Source organism: Leopardus geoffroyi, chromosome C3 (genome assembly GCF_018350155.1).
Source record: "Leopardus geoffroyi isolate Oge1 chromosome C3, O.geoffroyi_Oge1_pat1.0, whole genome shotgun sequence".
Classification (NCBI taxonomy): Eukaryota; Metazoa; Chordata; class Mammalia; order Carnivora; family Felidae; genus Leopardus; species Leopardus geoffroyi.
This window is the reverse complement of record NC_059338.1, coordinates 136,447,053-136,467,686: the sequence shown is the minus strand read 5'-3', so window position 1 is coordinate 136,467,686 and position 20,634 is coordinate 136,447,053. Positions and strand designations below refer to the sequence as shown.

Below are 20,634 nucleotides of genomic sequence, written 5' to 3'. Positions count from 1 at the left end.
TGGGATTATGAATGATACTCATTTTCTTTTCTATATTATCTGCATTTCTATAAGAAATGTATATTTTTATACAAAATGTGTATGGATTTTATAATCACAAAATATGTTTTAGAAAGTATTTATTAAAAAAATTTTTTTACTAAGTCCTGTTTATTTGGAAATCAGTACCTTATCTCCACATCTTTTACTGCATCACTTATAGTACTATATCATGAGAAGAGTTTCCAGAAATGGTTCCATTAACATTGGAAGGTTCTTAATCATCTAACATTAGTTGTATTTACTCTGCTTCCTAAGGAAAGTGGAGTAATACAATTGTATGTGGTAGGCAGGGAGGGAAGGAGATGGGAGAGTTGGGGGAAGGTGCACTGCAGATTCATTTGCATGACTTATAAAAAATACACATGACTGTTCTCCCAGTGTATTCTGTTTCCTTCCCTTGACTGGTGGGGTCAAGGGTGGTGGACAGGGTGTGACCCTTGGATATGTATTTTGAAAAATCTTGGATTTTTCTGATACACCTTCTGTCAGCTCCTCCCTACCCCCAAGAGAATTGCTGCACTAGCATCATGATTAATCAAGGTTTACTACAGCTATGTGCTTTGAAGTGGTTTTCCCATACATTACTTTTTATACTCGAGTATAGCATGTCCTAGAAGTTCAGATATAGGAAACCTCACAAATATCCTTTGTGAGAAGGCAGTCCTTATCTCTCTGATGTATAACGTGATTCCTGTTGAGAAGCTATGGTCCATTACCCCCAATATAGTGCACAATCAGGATGTTATTATTTCTAAGGATCTCATAAAGGGACTCCCTGCCTTGCTCTCCTTTCAAATGAAGGGAACACTTGTACGTTCTTAGGACAATTTTCAAGCAATGAAAATTTTGATTAATTTTGTCTACAGTTCCAAGTGCTAAAGAATCTCTTGGGATCTTCAGAGGATTTGTGGCAATGAGAATTTGGCAAAAGGTCAGCAAGTTCTACACATTTATGATTAACCATTTTTGTTGGTAACAGCTACATTTTCTTTTTAAAGAAAGGGCATGTGGTGCCTTAATTATTTCTGAACAGAAGATATTTTTCATGTTTTATTTCTCAATTTTAACTTTTGCTTTTATTTAATTATTGAATTTAAAGTTGACTATTTTTATAGATTTAGACATCATATTTGTATTTCTCAAGGTTTTCTGTTAAAATAACCAAAAAGTTAACCAGGTCTCTTTCTCTAAGAAAATTATATTAATATATATAAATGTGTACCCAGTGATTTGGACACCAGTATCAGTCTGTCTCTGTATTTGGGTTTGAGACAAACAGGATTTCCATTTAGATCCATTTTCCACAGCTTCATCAACTTGTTCAGTAAAAATTCCAAATCCTATAATTAGAAAAGCAAAGCAAGACACAAGTATATCATAATCATCAGTATTTCTTTCATATTAGTTAACTTTTTATTTTTTTAAATTAAATTTTTTTTTTGTTTTTTATTTATTTTTTGAGAGAGAGAGAGAGACAGAGAGCGAGCGGGGGAAGGACAGAAAGAGAGGGAGACACAGAATCGGAAGCAAGCTCTGGGCTCTGAGCTGTCAGCACAGAGCCCAACGTGGGGTTCGAACTCGTGAACTGCAAGATCATGCCCTGCGCTGAAGTCAGATGCTTTTTTTTTTTTTTTTTAACGTTTATTTTTGAGACAGAGAGAGACAGAGCATGAACGGGGGAGGGTCAGAGAGAGGGAGACACAGAATCTGAAACAGGCTCCAGGCTCTGAGCTGTCAGCACAGAACCCGACGCGGGGCTCGAACTCACGGACCACGAGATCATGACCTGAGCCGAAGTCGGCCGCTTAACCCACTGAGCCACCAGGCGCCCCTGAAGTCAGATGCTTAAATGACTGAGCTACCCAAGTGCCCTGGAAAAATTTCTTTTGATAAGTCTGTGTTTTATTCTTTAGATTTTAGAAAATTGTTTTTTTTTACTATGAGCTTGTAAGAACAATTCCTTTCCACATGTTAAAAATCCCCACAGGGGGCACCTGGCTGGTCAGTTGGTAGAGTACATGACTCTTGATCTTGGGGTAGTGAGTTCAAGCCCCGTTTTGGGCATAGAGCTTACATGAAAAAAAAAATCCTCACAAAACTCTTGTGATATCATGAAGGTAACAAATTTGGAACATCCAGATATGTGCCTGTCTACATGAAGAAATGATATTTTAGGGGAATAATTACAAGGACAGTTGGGGTCTAGGATCCAGTGCAGAGTGATTGGTGGGTCTCTTAGTCTTCCTGAGACCAATGTTTTTCTACATAAAATGGTAAAAATATTTCCAATTCTACCTACTTCATTATTCAACAGAATACTTACTGAATCATGGGCTAAGTTCTGTACCAGACTCTGAGGTATCTAAATATATAATTTGTGAAAAATATATAGGAATTTAAAAAAAATACAGACAACCCCAACCTTTCTGGCACTGTTGCTTACTGTATAACCTTAGTCAAATCTGTGTCCTCGTTTATAAAGTACAAATAGTTAGGGTTATTTGTTGTGGCATATAAAGTGTCTGGAACAAAGAAGGGAAGTAATAAATACGTTGGTTTTCTTTTTGTCTGCCCTACCACCCCTCGGCTTATAACCTTTCTCTTAATTTTGGTCAATAAAGAGCAAAAACTGCTGTAAGGAAGAATAAGCTCCTGACTCACCGATGAGTAGTTGACTTCTTATAATAAAATTCTCTTCAGAAGTTGTAACTTCATCCTTCAGTCTTGGGCCCTGGATTATGCCCTGTCCACAGTATTTGTTCAACAGCCTTTGATACAGCCACGATTATTTTATGTGAGAGTTTCACTGTATTTCTCTTAGCCTAAAAACTTCTAAGGAAGGAATTGTGTAATGTATTTTTGTAGTGTTGAATATGATGCCCATCGTCCCAAAAGTTAATAATAAGAGAACTTTAAATTTAATAGATAAAGAGAGTCCTGTAGAGTTTAGTTAATTGTTCCTCACTTGATAAATGACCCTCAACATACTCCCTCCAGTGTATGTTTATTTAAGACTAAACTAATCCTATGCTGAAATATGATTACCCTTTGGATACGCTCTGGTAGTTCATTGCCTTCCTGTCTTTAATAAAATGCTTTCACTTTCCGGCCCTTCAGTGTTACTAAAGGGAGCAGACATTCTTCTGGACAGTCTCTGTTTGATAAATGATCATGTCATGCTATCACTTAGAGGTGTGCTGCAAAATACTGAGGAGCTGATTCTATTTCTAATGCAGGGCTGGTGCCCAAGCTTCTGTATAGGCGCTTGCAGGAACTGGCAGTGCTTGCTCTACAATTAATGATGGCCACTGATGAACCTGTATTGGACCAGCATGCAATCTTTATTGGAAATGTCTGGTCCAACTGTCCTAACTAAATCTAAAGACAGCCATTTGTCATCCCCCTGACTGCTTGTCATCATCTGCCTGGGAAAATCTATAATTTTTGGCTTGTTTCTGACTAAACTGTAGAGTGAATAAATTTATCTTTGGGTTACTCTGCTTGTCAGGATCAATATTGAGCTGAGGTTGAATAAATTAGAAACTGGAAAAACATGACAGGCCATAGTGGTTTGTTCGTTTGTGTCTTATAAATCAGATAGTTAGTTTATCTAAGAGGCAAGCACATCAAATTTTTTATTTCCACCATTCATTCTGAAGATGCTTTACCTCATGATAAATGGTCCTCAGAAAACCAATGAAGTAAATCACTAATATATCTGATTGTGAGATGAACTTTTCAGATCATTTTATTGATTTAGCAAACTTTGCAGACATAAAAACTATAGGTAAAGATTTTTTATGTTATTGTTCTTTCAAGTTTTTATCCATTTTTGCAACCATGATATTTATTTGACTTAATATATCATCAAAGTTTATAACATTGGCCCTAATGAAGTTCATGCCTTATCAAACTACTTATAGAAATGGAAGTTTTATTGTAAATGGCCAGTGAGTATTTAAAATTTTAATCCCTTTAAGCGTACTTATTTAAAGGAATTACAGGAAGAAATGCAAAGAAATGTTAACCAAAAGTAAATGTCATTTAAAAAATTTTTTTAATGTTTATTCATTTTTGAGACAATGCGAGAGACAGAGTGCAAGCAGCAGAGGGGCAGACAGAGGGAGACACAGAATCTGAAGCGGGCTCCAGGCTCTGAGCTGTCAGCCCAGAGCCTGACAGGGGGCTCGAACTCACGAACCCTGAGATCATGACCTGAGCTGAAGTTGGACGCTTAACCGACTAAGCCACTCAGACACCCCACCAAAAGTAAATGTCATTAAAAAAATTTTTTTTCAACATTTATTTTTGAGACAGAGAGAGACAGAGCATGAATGGGGGGGGGGGGTCAGAGAGAGAGGGAGACACAGAATCTGAAACAGGCTCCAGGCTCTGACATGTCAGCTCAGAGCCCGACGCGGGGCTTGAACTCACAAACTATGAGATCATGACATGAGCCGAAGTCGGACGCTTAACCAACTGAACCATCCAGGCGACCCAAAAGTAAATGTCATTTAAACTAGAGCCCTGTGAATTTATGGAGTATTGTTTGGCCTAAAACCTCTTTGTCCTCCTCAGTGTTTGACTTTCTGATCAATTTTATTGGAGAGAACTGGGTCATTGCCCATGGAGTTTTCTCAGTTTTCTGCCTTCGGTCTCACACTTCCTCATCCTCTTTCCTATTTTTGTCGATAAAGGAAAAGCCCCACCTCTTTTTTTTCAAATTAATCAGTCCTCTTGATCTTTTTGTTTTTCCATGGGCCTCCTCTTCTTGCAGTCTTCTTTGTTTTGCATTTCCATTTCCAGTCTCTCCCTCTCCTATGGCTTTTATCTTATCTCTTACCTAACATCACTATACTTCCTGATAGAGTAGTAGAAAGCAGTGTTTCTCAAACTTTTATGTGCTTAAAAATCACCTAAGGATCTCAGAGCACCTGGTTGTCTCAATTGGTTAAGTGTCTTTGACTCTTGATATCTGCTCGGGTCATGATCTTGTGGTCAAGGGATTGAGCCCCCCCCCCCCCCCCGCCGGCAGGCCCCACAGTAACGTGGAGCCTGCTTGGGATTTTCTCTCTCTCTCTCTCTCTCTCTCTGTCTCTCCCTCTCCCTCCCTCTCTCTCTGCTCCCCCACCCCACTCACACATGTGCACACAGACACACACTCTCTCTCTCAAAATAAATAAACATAAAAAAAGAATCATCTAGGGATCCCATTTATTGAATGCAGATTCTGATATGTTGGTCTGGGGAAGAAGCTGAGATTCTGCGTTTCCAATGCTGATGCTGCTGATCCTCGGACTACATTTGGTTTAGGCCACTGGCTGTGCTTCTTCAATCACTGGGCATTCCTGCAGCCTAGCGCTTCTGAATAGACGCTGCTGACCTTATCACTAAGCCAAACATTGCCAATCTTGGACTTCCTCAGTTTCACTTCTTTGGAACATCTTACCTTACCGACTGCTCCCTAATGGCTTTGTGATTCCACATTTTTGCAGGTTCCCTGATCCTGCTTGAATCTCTCATTCTATAAGTAACAAACATTAAAATTTTTTTTCATGTTTATTTATTTTGAGAGAGAAAGCATGAGCAGGGAAGGAGGGGCAAAGAGAGAGAGAATCCCAAGCAGGCTCCACACTCTCAGCACAGAGCCCCATGTGGGGCTCAATCTCACAAACTGGTGAGATCATGACCTGAGCCAAAATCAAGAATTGATGACATTTGGGGCACCTGGATGGCTTGTCAATTAAGTGTCAGACTTCGGCTCGGGTCATGATCTCACAGTTTGTGGGTTTGAGCCCTGTGTTGGGCTCTGTGCTGACAGCTCGGGAGCCTGGAGCCTGCTTCGGATTCTGTGTTTCCCTCTGTCTCTGTTCCTACCCCCATCACACTCTGTGTCTCTCTCGCTCTCAAAAATAAATAAAACATTTTAAAAAAATTAAAAAAAAAAGAGCTGACGACATTTAACTGACTGAGCCACCCAGGTGTCCCATGCACTTCTGACCATAGAAATCCCTGATGTATAAACAAGGTGTTTTCTAAAAGTTGCTTTTGAGACTGGAGAACACATCTCATAAAAAAACAGAGCTATACCCAGTGGACCGTTGCCTGAGTCAGCCTATGGAAAGAACCTATTTGAGAAAAAGCCCAAAGATAATATGTGCAGTGACAGTGCTATAAAACCTCTCCAAGTGTATCACCATGTTTTCTGAGCATACAGTTTCCTTTGGGGAACAGGAGCAGATAGGTGTCCCTGTGGCAGACCTTCAGGAATCAGTTCACTTGCTTGCTTTTCTATAATCTACATTTATTCCTTTTAAACAGTATTTGTTTCCTCCCTGGAGCACAGCTGACTGTAAAATCATGGCTAGAAAAACAATTGTCTGTAACCCACTGTGATCTCCATTTATTTGCAGACCCTTTACAGAAAAAGAATAGACACATTGATGAAAATAGTAAAACATTTGCTACACTGAGGAAGGAAGGGTCATCTGTACATGACAGGAAGAACCAGATTTTGTGGGAAACTATATTGAGTATTTTCATCATACGCTATCTCTTTCCGTATCTAGGTAGTCTCATTCATGATGTCAGTTTAAGTGACCACATAACCAATATACTGAAGTCACCCATGTTCTTCTGTCCATTGAGCTCTGGCCTTATGTATCCAATTGTCCACTTAATATTTTCTTTGGAACACTACAAAGGCACCTCACACTCTGCAAGACCAAAACTCATAATCTTCTCCCACTCTGCTGGATGTGACTCTTGAGTTCCCTATTTTCTGTTATGCAAGGCAGAAGCCAGAGAATCCCTCTTGTCCACTCCTTCTTCAATGCTCTGTATATCCAACTCACTACCCAAGTTCTGTACACTTGATTTCCCAAACAGCTCTCCAGAGTGTCTCCTCATTTCATTTCCACCCCAACTCTAAGTTTTTACCATCTCTCACTTCTTAAATAGTCTAGCCTCTTCCAATCTATTCTCCATACTGTAGCTATGCTAATCTTTTCAAAATGCTAATCATTAATTACTTTACCCTTTGCTTAAACACCTTCAGTGATCCTGCATTGTTCTTAGGTTAAAGATAAAACTATAATGACCTGTGTGGCCCATCTACCCATCAGGCTCTTTTTGTAGTGTACTGCACCTTCGCACTCCCAGTTTACTATTCTCATCTTTGCCATGCTCTTACCTGCATTGGGGTCTTTGCACGTGCTATTCTTTACTTGATAATCCTTTCTGTTCTCTCAGGGTCCAGTTTAGCAATCCCTTCCTAAGGGAAGCCTTCACTGAGTCCCTGACTAAGGCAAATTCCCCTTTTGGAGGCTCTCAGAATCACATACTTTTTCTTTGTAGTATTTGCCACAGGTGCAATTTTACATTTGTTTTGGGGTAATTATGTGCTTAATGTTTCTCTTCCCTTCAATGAGGAGAGCTCTTCAAGGCCAGGGACTGTATCTGTTTTTTGTTCATTGTTGTCTCCCCTATCGTCCAGCAAGCACTGCCAGATGGTGGGGGTTTTGAATGAATGGATAAGAAGAAATGAACAAATGAATGCAATGAATCAATGGATCTGAGGCTAGAAGGAGGACAGGAATTATAAAGGAGAATTATATGGAACCACTTTGAAAAATTCGCTGATTAGAGGGGCCACAGACATAGAATGAGCAAAGACAGGATTTATTTTCTGTTCTATTTCTTCCTCTAGTCCTCTGTCTCCCTCACCTCCCCCTCTCCCCCCTCCCCCTCCTTGCCTCGAATCTCTGACCTGGATCAGCTTTGGACCAGGGAATAGGAGAAATGAGGGCAGGGTTAGAGGATCTTGGGAGAAGGAGTCTTTGGCAGCTGTGGGTCTGTACAAGGTGTGAAGGAAGGGGAATGAAATCCCAAATAGCAGGAAGCTTCTTAAGGGGTCCATATCCTGTGCCTCTACCTCTAATGTAGCTGTAGCTACTAGTGCCTCTGGTACCCTCAGTAGGCTAGAGCATGGGCATCATTTGGGAATGTCTATATTTGCTAGTGACCCAATTCTCTTTTCTTTTTTCCTTTTCTTATTCCTTCCACGGAGCCTCAGGATTTTTAGTTGCCCTGACAGTATTTTTTGTTGTTGTTACATGTGTTCCTTTTAATTTTTCTTAAATACCGTTCTCACTGCTCAAACCAAAAATCTTGATTGGAAGATTCAAAGTTATTTAACTCTCTAAGGAACCATCATTTTCCCTCCCGAACCCCCCGCCCTTTTTCATGTATTTTCTGTAGGTGTATGTGAGGAAGCTATGGATGTCTTTATAAAAGCAGCTGCTCTAAGTTGCTAAAAACCTTGGGTAATTATAGGGTTTTGTTAGGAGTCTCTAATGATGTTCACTTCTTTTTCCCCGTGGCACAAAGCTGTCTGCTGTTGAAGACTTTTAGGATGGATGTCAGCGACCTTCTGTATGGCACATTGAGCTTTCCCTCCCATGGCACAGGGTTTGATGTCAGCAGCTTTGGGGCAGCTTCAATCAGTGAGCATAAAGAATGGGAAAATAAAAGCAAAAAAAAAAAAAAAAAAAGGAGACACTGACCCCAATAATACATTTCAAGAAACAAGTTAATATTTTGTTGCTAAACTTCAACATGTCCTTTTACTAAGCCATTGGAAGATGATTTGAAATGGACCACAAGAGCACATTTCAAATGAATGCTAGGCAAGTCTATATTCCTCTTCCAAGAAGCTGTGCATTTAAAATTTTTAAATCACTTGTCTCCTTGCTAGAAATATAAGAACTTGAAATTTAATCCTTACTCCCTGAGTATCTTCTCTCTATGGGAGGAAAAAGCAACTTTTGGCATAGCCAAGCCTCGGGAACTTGCTGAATGGTTTACATTCCTTCCTCAGATGGTTGAATATTTTTTATTGTTCCTTTCTTCATTTATTCTGTAAACATGTAGTAGGTGCCTGTTATGTGCCAAGCACTCACTGGGCTGAACTCTAGGGAATTCTGAAGGCAATAAAAATTCCTTGCTCTTAAAGGCTCTCAGTGTAATGGGGATATGGTGGTATATGATAACAAAATTCTATAACCAAGTGTTCCTTACAATCATTCATTTTTAAATTAGATTTTTAAAAATTAAAGCAATGCAATCAACACTGTTAAAAACAAAAAAAGACCATAGGGTTTATAACAAAACTTAAAGAGTACTTGAGGGTTTACAACAAAACCTCTTTTAATTTCTACAGCTATCCCTACACACACTTACCTCCACATTTTACTAAATAACAGCTGCTGTTTATTGATTTTTAAATCTTAGATATTTATCTACTGAATTCCTACTGTGGAAGATGATGATATAATTCTCATAAGTACCACTCCACCCCCCTAATAAACTTCCCTTCCCTAATCCTGTCAATAGAGTTATAGTAAAATTGTTAATCTAGTTAGTATTTATTGACTATGTAATTAAGCTCACTTAAATATTGTTCAAAGCTAATTCACATAATGTACCATGATTGCTTTTTATTTTCCCTACAGTTAAAAAATTGGTTGATTATCTGCTTATTTTTCTGTGTATTTATCACCAATTCAGCCTGCTGTAAATTGGGCTGGTAGATGCTGTCCTAAGACTTCACTTCAGAGTCCCTTCATATCCATTCTGGGAATTTCTTTAGCCTTTCTCCTGTTTCCTAGATCCTGTGTCTTCCCTTTTCCTAGTTTTCTGCCCTGGTTAGATGGAACTCATTTTTAAAGGGTTGCCTGAGAAACGGCATGTGGAATATACATTTTTTTGAGAGCATGCATGTTCAAAGATATTTTATACCTCATAACTGATTGAAAAATTGATGGAGTATACAATTCTAGATTTTGAATATTCTTATCTCAAAATTTTGGAGATATTATTCTACTGTCTTCCACATAGAAAGTCTGATAATTATAATTCCATTTTGATTTTTTGTATTATGATCTTTTTTTTCCCCCCCTCTGTCAAGATCTTTAGGAACTCCTTACTCCTGATGTCCTAAAAACTTTTAAGGTTGAACCTGGATATTGGTCAGTTTCCATCCACTGTGCTGGCATTGGGGAGACAGTTTCAATCTGGAAATTCGTGTCCTTTGGTTTTGAAAGTTTTTCTAATATTAAAAATTAACTTTATTGAGTTGTAACTTACATACGATATGCATCCATTTAAAAACCTAAATCATATACATCCATATGACAATCACTATAATCAAGACAGAATGTTTTCATTATTCCAAAAGATTCACTCATGGCCCTTTCCAGTCAACTTCCCCTTCCCATTCAGCAACTATTGATACATTTGGTACTATAGACATTTGTATATAGTTCCATATAAATGGAGTTTCATATAAATGGAGTTATACAGTATGTACTCTTTTCTTGTCTACCTTATTTCTCTCAGTATAATGTTTTTTTTTTAATTTGCCCATGTGTGCATCAGTAGTTCATTCATTTTTATTGTTGGATAATATTCTTCTGCATGGAATACGGTTTGCTTACCCCTTCTGCAGGGATTTTGAATGGGATTGTGTTGAATGTATAGATTAATTTAGAAAGAATTGACACCTTAAGAATATAGAGTCTTCTGGGGCGCCTGGGTGGCGCAGTCGGTTAAGCGTCTGACTTCAGCCAGGTCACGATCTCGCGGTCCGTGAGTTCGAGCCCCGCGTCAGGCTCTGGGCTGATGGCTCAGAGCCTGGAGCCTGTTTCCGATTCTGTGTCTCCCTCTCTCTCTGCCCCTCCCCCATTCATGCTCTGTCTCTCTCTGTCCCAAAAATAAATAAACGTTGAAAAAAAAAAAAATTAAAAAAAAAAAAAAAAAAGAATATAGAGTCTTCTAATTCATGAAAATGGTACCTATCTCCATTTATTTAGGTCTTCATTACTTTCTCCCAGTAGTATTTTGTAGTGTTTTATTGTACAGCCCTTACATGTATTTTCTTAAATTTATCCTTATGTATTTTATGTTTTTTGACATGATTTGTAGATGGCATCTTAAAAAATATCATTTTCCAGTTCATTGCTAGTATGTAAAAATTGATTTTTGCATATTGATCTTGTATCCTGGCATTGCTAAATTTATTTTATAAGTTCTAATAGCTTTTTATGGATTTTAAAATGATTAAAAATATTTTTTATATTTTATTTTAGAGAGAGCATGAACAGGGGAGGGGGCAGAGGTAGAAAGAGAGAGAACTTTCTGTTTTTTAATATTTTTTAATGTTTATTTTTGAGAGAGAGGGAGACAGAGTATGAGCAGGGGAGGGGCAGAGAGAGGGAGACACAGAATTGAAGCAGGCTTCAGGCTCTGAGCCGTCAGCACAGAGCCTGACTCAGAACTCAAACTCATGGACCATGAGATCATGACCTGAGCCAAAGTTGGATGCTTAACTGACTGAGCCACCCAGTTGCTCCAGAAAGAGAGAGAATATTAAGCAGGCACCATACTCAGTGTGGAGCCTGACACAGTACTAGATTTCATGATGGTGAGATTATGACCTGAGCCAAAATCAAGAGTTGGATGCTTAATCAACTGAGCCACTCAAGCACACCAGATTTTTTATTTTATATGTATCCAAGTAAAGATATTTTTATTTCCTTCTTTCCAAACTGAGTGTTGCTTGTTTTATTTTATTGCCTTGTTGCACTGGCTAAGACTTCTCCTATAAACATCCTTGCTTTATTCCCAGTCTCGAGGAAGAAAGCATTTAGTCTCTCATCATTAACTGGTGTTTTCTATAGATTTTACATGAATGCCAATTATGTTAAATTCTTTTCTATTTATTGTTTGCTGAGAATTTTTAAAAAATCAAATGTGTGGGAGGAGGAGGAGGAGAGGAAAACATGTTACAGAGAGGAAAGGAGGCAAACCATAAGAGACTCTTAAATACTGAGAATAAACTGAGGGTTATGGGGGGTGGAGGGAGGGGAAAGTGGGTGATGGGCATCAAGGATGGCACCTGTTGGGATGAGCACTGGGTGTTGTATGGAAACCAGTTTGACAATAAATTTCATATAAAAAAATATAAATGTATGTTAAATTTTTAAAAATGCATTTATGCCTCTGTTGAGATGATCATATTTCTTCTTTATTTTGTTTGGTATGGTATGTTGATTTTTGAATGTCAAACCAGTCTTTCATTCTTGGGATAAATCTCACTTGGTCATTATGGATTATCTATATATATATTGCTGGATTTTATTTGCTAATATTTTGGTAAGGACGTGTGTTTCTGTGTTCATGGGGGCTATTGTTTTTATGTATTTCATTCATTGTATTTTTCTTTTCTTGTAATATTGGAGGGGATAGGAAAATAATGTTAACCTGATAACATGAGTTGAGAAATATTTCCTGCTTAACTATTTTCTAAAGGAGATTGTGTAGGATTGTTTTTTTTTTTAATTAAAAATTTTTTAATGTTTATTTATTTTTGAGAGGGGGAAGGGGCAGAGAGAAAGGGAGACGGAATCTGAAGCAGGCTCCACGCTGTCAGTGCAGAGCCCAATTTGGGGCTTGAACTTACGAACTGTGAGATCATGACCTGATTCGAAATCAAGAATTAGACACTTAACTGACCAAGCCACCCATGAGCCCCTAGATTGGTATAATTTGTTTCTTAAGTATATGGTAGAATGCATCAAAGGGTCATCTGGGTTTGGAGTTTTCTTTGTGGAAATGTTTTTATTTATAAGTATTTATTTAATAGATATGAACTATATAGAATTTCTATTTCTTCTAATTTGTATTTCAAGGAATTTACGTTTTACCTGAACTTTCAACTTTATTGGCATAAAGTTCTTTACAATATTCCTTTATTATCCTTTTAGCTATAGTGATATCTTTTTCTGTTCTGATATTGTTAGTGTCTTCTCTCTTTGTTTTCTTATCAGCCCACCTAGAATTGATTATTTTACTTATATTTTCAAAGAGTCAGCTTTTGGTTTCATTGATTTGTCTGTAGTCATTATATTTCTATCTCATTGACTTCTGCTTTTATCTTTATTATATCCTTTTTTTGAATTGAATTTCATTTAGTTTTCTTGCTTTTTGAGGTAGAAGTTAGATCATTTCCCTCTTTTGTAATATAGGAATTCAAAGCTATAAATGTCCCTCTAAGCACTAGGCTACTGTAGCCCACAAATTTTCAAGTTTTTGTTTTCAAAATACTTTCTAATTTCCCTTCTGATTTTTTAATTTGTCCCAGAGGTTATTTAAAAGTGTGTTTCTGAATTTCCAAATATTTGGAGATTTTAAAGATATCTTTCCTTTATTCCTTTCTAATTTAATTCCATTGTGGTCAAATAACATACTCTATATAATTTCAGTTCCTTAAAGTTTATGGAGCTTGCTTTATGGCCCAGCATATGGATTATTTTGGTGAATATTCTAACTACTGTTGTTAGATGGAATGTTCTGTGAGAGTCAATTAGATTAATTCATGTTGGCTCTGTTGTTACAATTAAAAAAAATTTTTTTAATGTTTATTTTTGAGAGATAGAGAGACAGTGTGAGCTGGGGAGGGGCAGAGAAAGAGACACACACAGAATCCGAAGCAGGCTTCAGGTTCTGAGCTGTCAGCACAGAGCCCGATGGGGGGCTCGAACTCACGACTGCGAGATCATGACCTGAGCCCAAGTTGGCCGCCTAACCAGCTGAGCCACCCAGGCGTCCCTCCAATCTTTTATATCCTGATTTACCATCTACCTGTTCATCAGCTACTTAGAGTGTTGAAATCTCTGTTATAATTATGGATTTATCTATTTCCCTTCTGTCAGTTTTTGCTTTCTGCATTTTGAAGCTCTGTTGTTAGGTGCATAAATATTGAGAATTGTTATTTTTTTTTTAAGTTCATTTATTTATTTTGAGAGAGAGACAGAGAGAGAACATGAGTAGGGGAGGGGCAGAGAGGGGGGAGAGAGAGAGAACCCCAAGCAGGCTCTGCATTGTTAGCACAGAGTCCTACACAGACTCCAACTTACCAACCATGAGATCATGACTGAGCAGAAACCAAGAGTTGGATGCTTAACCCACTGAGACACCCAGGTGCCCCTGGATAGTTATGTTTTCTTAATGAATTGGCATTTTTTATCACCATAAATTTTCCTTATCTATCTCTGGTAATATTTCTTATCCTGAAGTTGGTTTTATCTTATATTAATATCGTCACTGCAGCTTTCTTATTTTATTATTTGTTTTTATTGTATATATTTCCCTATGGTTTTACTTTTAACCTTTATATATCTTCATATTTAAAGTATGTTTCTTATAGAGAGTACATGATTGGATTTTTAAAATCCAGTCTTACTATCTCTGCCTTTTAATTGGAATATTCAGACTATTTACATTTACTACAATTACTGATATAACTGAATTTAAAACTACCATCTTTTATTTGTTTCATCTGTTCCCTTTTCCTTTATTCCTGCTCTCCCCTATTTTTGCATCTCACTTTCTATTACTGACTAGTTCCGTACATCTTTTTAATTTTAGTGGTTACTTTAGGGTTTGGAACAGTCATCTTTAAATCAGCACAGAATTTCTTCAAATAATGACATCACTTCATATATAACCTTAGTATATTGCCATTTCCACCCTCCCTCCCATTTGTGCTATTGTTATCGTACATTTTAGTTTTACATGTCATTAACCTCATGGTCTGTGGTTATTATTTTTGCTTAAAAAAAAACTGATCATCTTTAAAAGGAATTAAAAAATGTTAAAAGTATTTACCCTGCACTTACCACTTTTAATATTTTTCTCATTTGTGTAGATAAAAGTTTCTGTTAACATTTTTCCTTTGCCTTGAAGAACTTTAATATTTTTTTTTGTAGTGTAGATCTCCTGGGGACAAATTCTTTCAAGTTTAGTTTATACTGAAAACAGTATTTTGCTTTCATTTTTTGAAAGATAGTTTCATTGGATATATAACTAAGTTGATATTTTTTTTTCTGTTAGCACTTCAGAGCTGTTCCATTGTCTTCTGGCTTGCAATGTTTTTGACAAAAAGTCTGTGATAATTCTCACCTTTCTCTATACAATGTGTCTTTTTTCTAGTTGCTCCAAAGATATTCTTATTATCATTGTTTCAGCAATTTTATTATGGTTGTACACCTTGGTGTAACTTTCTTGGTGGTTTTCTTGTTTGGGTTTTATTGAGCTTCTGTGGGTTTATGATTTTCATCAAATATGGAAATTTGGGGACAATTATATTTTTACATTTTTGTTGTTTGCTTTTAATTTATTTTTTAAGTTTATTTTTTTTTAATGTTTACTTACTTTTGAGAGAGAAAGTACAAGTGGGGGAGGGACACAGAGTGAGAGGGAGACACAGAATCCGAAGTAGGCTCCAGGTTCTGAGCTGTCAGTGTAGAGCCTGATGCAGGGCTCGAACTCACAAAATATGAGATCATGATCTGAGCTGAAGTCGGACATTTAACTGACTGAGCCTCCCAGGCTCCCCTATTTATTTATTTTGAGAGAGAAAGAGAAAGAGCAGAGGGGAGACAGGGAGAGAGGGAAAGAGAAAATCCTAAGCAGACTCTGCACTGTAAATGTAGAACCTGATGTGGGGCTCAAACTCATGAACTGTGAGATCATGACCTGAGCCAAAATCAGGCGTCAGACATTTAACTGACTGAGCCATCGAGGTGCCCCTGCTTTTTGTTTTTCAACAGCCTTATTGACACAATTCACATACCATACATTCACATATGTAAAATATACAATTAAGGGGTGCTTAATCATCGGCGCAGAGTCTGCTTGGGATTCTCTGTCTGCCCCTCCCCTGTTTGTGCGCTTCCTGTCTCTCTATCTTTCCCTCTCTCTCAAAATAAATAAATAAACTTAAAAAAATAAAGTATACAATTAAATGATTTTTAGTATTTTCACAGAGTTGTATAATCATCAGTACAATCAATTTTAGAATATTTTTATTACCCCAAAAGAAACCCTGTACCCTTTAACATTGCTTCCTATATTTCCCCAACCTCTTATCCCTAAGCAATCAATAACATAGCTTTATCTGTCAATTTACCTATTCTGGACATTTCATAGAAATGGAATCTTACAATACATGGTCTTTTGTGACTGGTGTCTTTCACTTTGTGCAATGTTTTCAAAGTTTATACATGTTGTAGTATAAATCAGTATTCATTTCTTTTTATTGCCAAAAAATTTTCCATGTGATTACACATACACATTCTTTTATCCATCCATTGGTTGATGGACATTTGAATTGCTTCTACTTTTCAGCTATTATGAATAATGTTGTGAACATTCATGTAGAACTTTTTTTGTGGATGTATGTTTCCATTTCTCTTGGTGTATAGTGATTAGTGGAGTTTTGTGTCATATGGTAATGCTGTTTAACATTTTGAAGGACTGTTACATTTTACATTCTCCTCAGAAAGTATGAGCGTTCTAACTTCTCTACATTATTGCCAACACTGGTTATTATCTGTCTTTTTAATTACAGCTGTCTCATCAGGTGTGAAGTGGTACGCAATTGTGGTTTTGATTTACATTTCCCTAATGACTAATGATTTTCAGTATCTTTTCATGTGCCTATTATCCACTTTGCATATATTCTTTGTAGAATATCTATTCAAGTCCTCTGCCCACTTATAAATTGGATTGTTTATCTTTTTGTTACTGAGTTGCAAGAGTTTCTGTACATAAGTCTATTATCAGATATAGGACTTGTAAGTATTTTTTTCCAGTCTGTTGTCTTATCTTTTTCACTTCCTTTTTTTTCTAATTTTTTAAATGTTTATTTATTTTTGAGAGATAGAGAGACAGAGCACGAGTGAGGGAGGGGCAGAAAGAGAGGGAGACACAGAATCCAAAGCAGGCTCCAGGCTCTGAGCTGTCAGCACAGAGCCCGATGTGGGGCTTGAATTCACGAACCATGAGATCATGACTTGAGCCGAAGGTGGACACTTAACCGACTGAGCCACCCAGTCGCCCCTCTTTTCACTTTCTTAATGGTCTTCTTTGAAGCACAAAAATTTTTTATTTCATTTAATTAATTAATTAATTTTTTTACTTATACTTTTGGAGTTGTATCTAAGAAATTTTTGTCTAATAAAGGTCATAAATGTGGTGCCTGAGTGGTTCAGCTGAGTAAGCATCCAACTCCGGCTGAGGTTATGATCTCACAGTTCATGGGTTTGAGCCCCGCGTCGGGCTCTGTGCTGACAGCTCAGAGCCTGGAGCCTGTTTCAGATTCTGTGTCTCCCTCTCTCTCTGACCCTCCCCCGTTCATGTTGTGTCTCTCTCTGTCTCAAAAATAAATAAATGTTAAGAGAAAAAAAAATTTTTTTTTAAATCAATTAACATAAATGTGAAGGTTTATTTCTGGATTCCCAGTTTCACATTTATGGCAATGCCACACTATCTTAGTTACTATAGATTTGTAGTAAATTTTGAAATATGAAAGTGTGAATCCTTGAACTTTTTTTTTTTTTTTTTCAAGAAGGTTTTGACTACTCTGAGTACCTTGAGGTCATTATTTCTTCAAAGATATTTTCTGGTTCTGTTTTAGTTTGGGCTGCTTGTCAAACTGGATGGCCTAAACAACAAGCATTGATTTCTCACAATTCTGGAGGCTGGGAAGTCCAAGATCAAAGTGTAGGGGTGCCTGGGTGGCTCAGTCCATTATGTGTCCGACTTTGGCTAAGCTCATGATCTCACAGTTCCTGAGTTCAGGCCCTGCATGGGGCTTTGTGCTGACAGCTCAGAGCCTGGAGCCAGCTTTGGTTTCTATGTCTCCCTCTCTCTCTGCCCCACCCCCACTTGCACTGTCTCTCTCTCTCAAAAAATGAGTAAACGTTAAAAAAATTTTTTTTCAAAGTGTTGGCAGATACTGTGATTTGGTGAGAGCATTCTCCCTAGTTTTTTAGATGCCTGTCTTCTCACTGTGTGCTCACATGGCTAAGAGAGAAAACCCTACTCTCTTTTCTTATAACAACTCTAATCTCATTCATGAGGACTCTAGCCTCGAGACCTAATTATTTCCCAAAGGCCTCACCTTCAAATACCATCACAGTGGGGATTAGGATTCAATTTATGAGGTTTTTTTTTATTTTTTTTTAACATTTATTTATTTTTGAGACAGAGAGAGACAGAGCGTGAACGGGGGAGGGTCAGGGAGAGAGGGAGACCCAGAATCCGAAACAGACTCCAGGCTCTGAGCGGTCAGCACAGAGCCCGATGCGGGGCTTGAACTCACGGATCGGACTGTGAGATCATGACCTGAGCTGAAGTCGGAGGCTTAACCAACTGAGTCACCCAGGCGCCCCTCAATTTATGAGTTTTGAAGAGACATAATCATTTAGTCCCCTATTCCTAGGACTCCATTTTCATACATGTTTGAGTGCTTGTGTCTCACAAGCCATTGAGGCTCTGCTCATCTTTTAGTGTTTTTACTTTCTGTACCTTAGTTTCAGTAGTTCTAATGTGATACTTTTAAGTTCACTGATAATTTCTTCTATAATATCTAATATACTTTTAATCCCATCCAATTAATTTTTCATTTTAGATACATATTTCAGTTCCAAAGTTATTTTTTTCTTTGCATCTTCCATTTCCCTTCTGTTTGTGTTCATGCTTCCTTTAAATTCTAGAGCATATTTATAATAGCTTTTTAGAAGTCCTGTCTTCTAATTCCATCCTCCATGCCATTTCTAGATGTTTTTTCTTGAGTGGCTTTTCTCCAGTTATGATTTACATTTTCATAGGGCTTGTTTGCTATTTCCCTCCCTGCACTGTGGTCTGGAAAGTGCCTTCAGGCAGAAAGCTGGGGTAATTATAGAGCTCACCTCGTTTGTTTTCGTTCTCTTAGAGTCCACAGTCCTGTGTCGCTTATAGTTCAGTGTCTGAAGAAGTTGTTTCACACATTTTGTTTGGCTTTCTGTGTGTATGTGTGTGTGTATGTGTGTGTGTGCGCGCATGCGTGTATGTGTATGTGATACTGATTCTTGTTTTGGTTAATACATCATGGCCCATTATGTTATTTAAAAGAATTTTTTTAAGTTTTTATTTATTTATTTTGAGAGATAGAGATAGAGAGCGAGCATGAGTGGGGTAGTGGCAGGAGAGAGGGAGTGAGAACTCCAGCTTGTGGGGCTTGAACTCACGAACTGTGAGATCATGATCTGAGCTGAGATCAAGAGTCCAACGTTTAACTGACTAAACCACCCATGCAGCCCTATGTCATTTTTAAATACAATTTTATTTCCCCTTTTTTTTTCTTATTTTTTGATTCTTATGCTCTTACTAGTCACATGTTGGATCTCCTGAATTAAATCTCTACATTTCTTTTTTACTTGCTTATTTTCCATTCTTTCTCTTTTGTTCTTTCTTGGAGAATATTTAATTTAATATTTAATTTCTTCTATCTTATTCTAAATTTTGAAGTCCTCTCATTCATTTAATGTTCCTTTTTAAAAAAAATCCTGTTTTGGTTCCAAGGTTATAGAATCCTTTTTTATTTCTCTTAAGAAATTAATTATAGTGGGATTTTTTTTGTTTCCATATTATCAGTTTCTCCAAAAATGTTTGTTTCTGTCTTTCTCTTTGATTTTATTTTTTAATTTTTTTTAAGTTTATTTATTTATTTTGAGAGAGAGAGAGTGCATGTATGAGCAGGGGTAGGGATAGAGAGAGAGAGAGAGGGAGAGAGAGAGAATCCCAAGTAGGCTCTGTGTCATCAGTGCAGAGTCTGACATGGGGCTTGAACTCGTGAACCATGAGATCATGACCTGAGCCAAAAATCAAGAGTTGGGCGCTTAACAGAATGAGCCACCCAGGTGTCCCTCTCTTTGATTTTAGAAGCTATTTTCAGGTTAGTGATGCTTAGCTACTTTTTCATTCACGAAAACAAATGCGACAGGCTTGTTGACTAATTAATTGGTCTCACTGTAGGACAATTAGTCATGCTTAGGTCATGATCTCACGGTTTGTGGGTTTAAGCCCCGCATTGGGCTCTGTGCTGATAGCTCCAAGCCTGGAGCCTGCTTCAGATTCTGTGTCTCCTTCTCTCTGCCCCTCACCCCCATGCACGCTCTGTTTCTCTCTGTCTTTCATAAATAAATAAATAAATAAATAAATAAATAAACAAATAAACAAACAAACAAACCTCCAATCCAGTCACTCCTTTTCATCTCCAAGCAACCGTTTTTTTTTAACCTCTGTAGTAGTCTCCCAGATGATCTCTTTGCTGTTATTCTTGCAAACTTTTCTTCACATAGCTGATAGAGAAGTCTTTAAAATATAATCCTTTCAGTGACTTTCTAATGCACTTAGAATAAAGTCAAACTTATGATCACGGCCTAAAAGATCTTTATGATCTCTCCCCTATCATAATCTTATGTTATACTGTTGCTTCTTCATTCATTCATTCAACCAATTATCTATTGAGCACTCACAATGTGTTAGAGACTGAGCTAAGCACTGGGGTCCCTATCATAGTAAATTGGCCTCTTTTTTGTTCCTAGAATACTCAGAATCTTTACACCTGCTGTTCCCGATGCTTGGCATGTTCTTTCCTTAGCTCTTTGCATAGATTGTTTCTTTATCATTCTTCAGATCTCAGCA

The 20,634-nt window shown here is 37.5% G+C and overlaps 1 protein-coding gene across 3 annotated transcripts in view; it reads right to left on the bottom strand.

Annotated features, from left to right (window-relative positions):
* The window catches only part of PPP1R42 (protein phosphatase 1 regulatory subunit 42), a 53,518-nt gene that overhangs the window by 16,906 nt on the left and 15,978 nt on the right, over nucleotides 1–20,634 (bottom strand). For all 3 annotated transcript variants that reach the window (XR_006706603.1, XM_045455019.1, XM_045455020.1), the window contains exon 6: nucleotides 1,265–1,382. Coding sequence is in view for 2 of the 3 variants with exons in the window: in XM_045455019.1 (XP_045310975.1) it covers nucleotides 1,265–1,382 (118 nt within the window). In the remaining variant the exon portion in view is untranslated. The remainder of the gene's footprint in view (nucleotides 1–1,264; nucleotides 1,383–20,634) is intronic.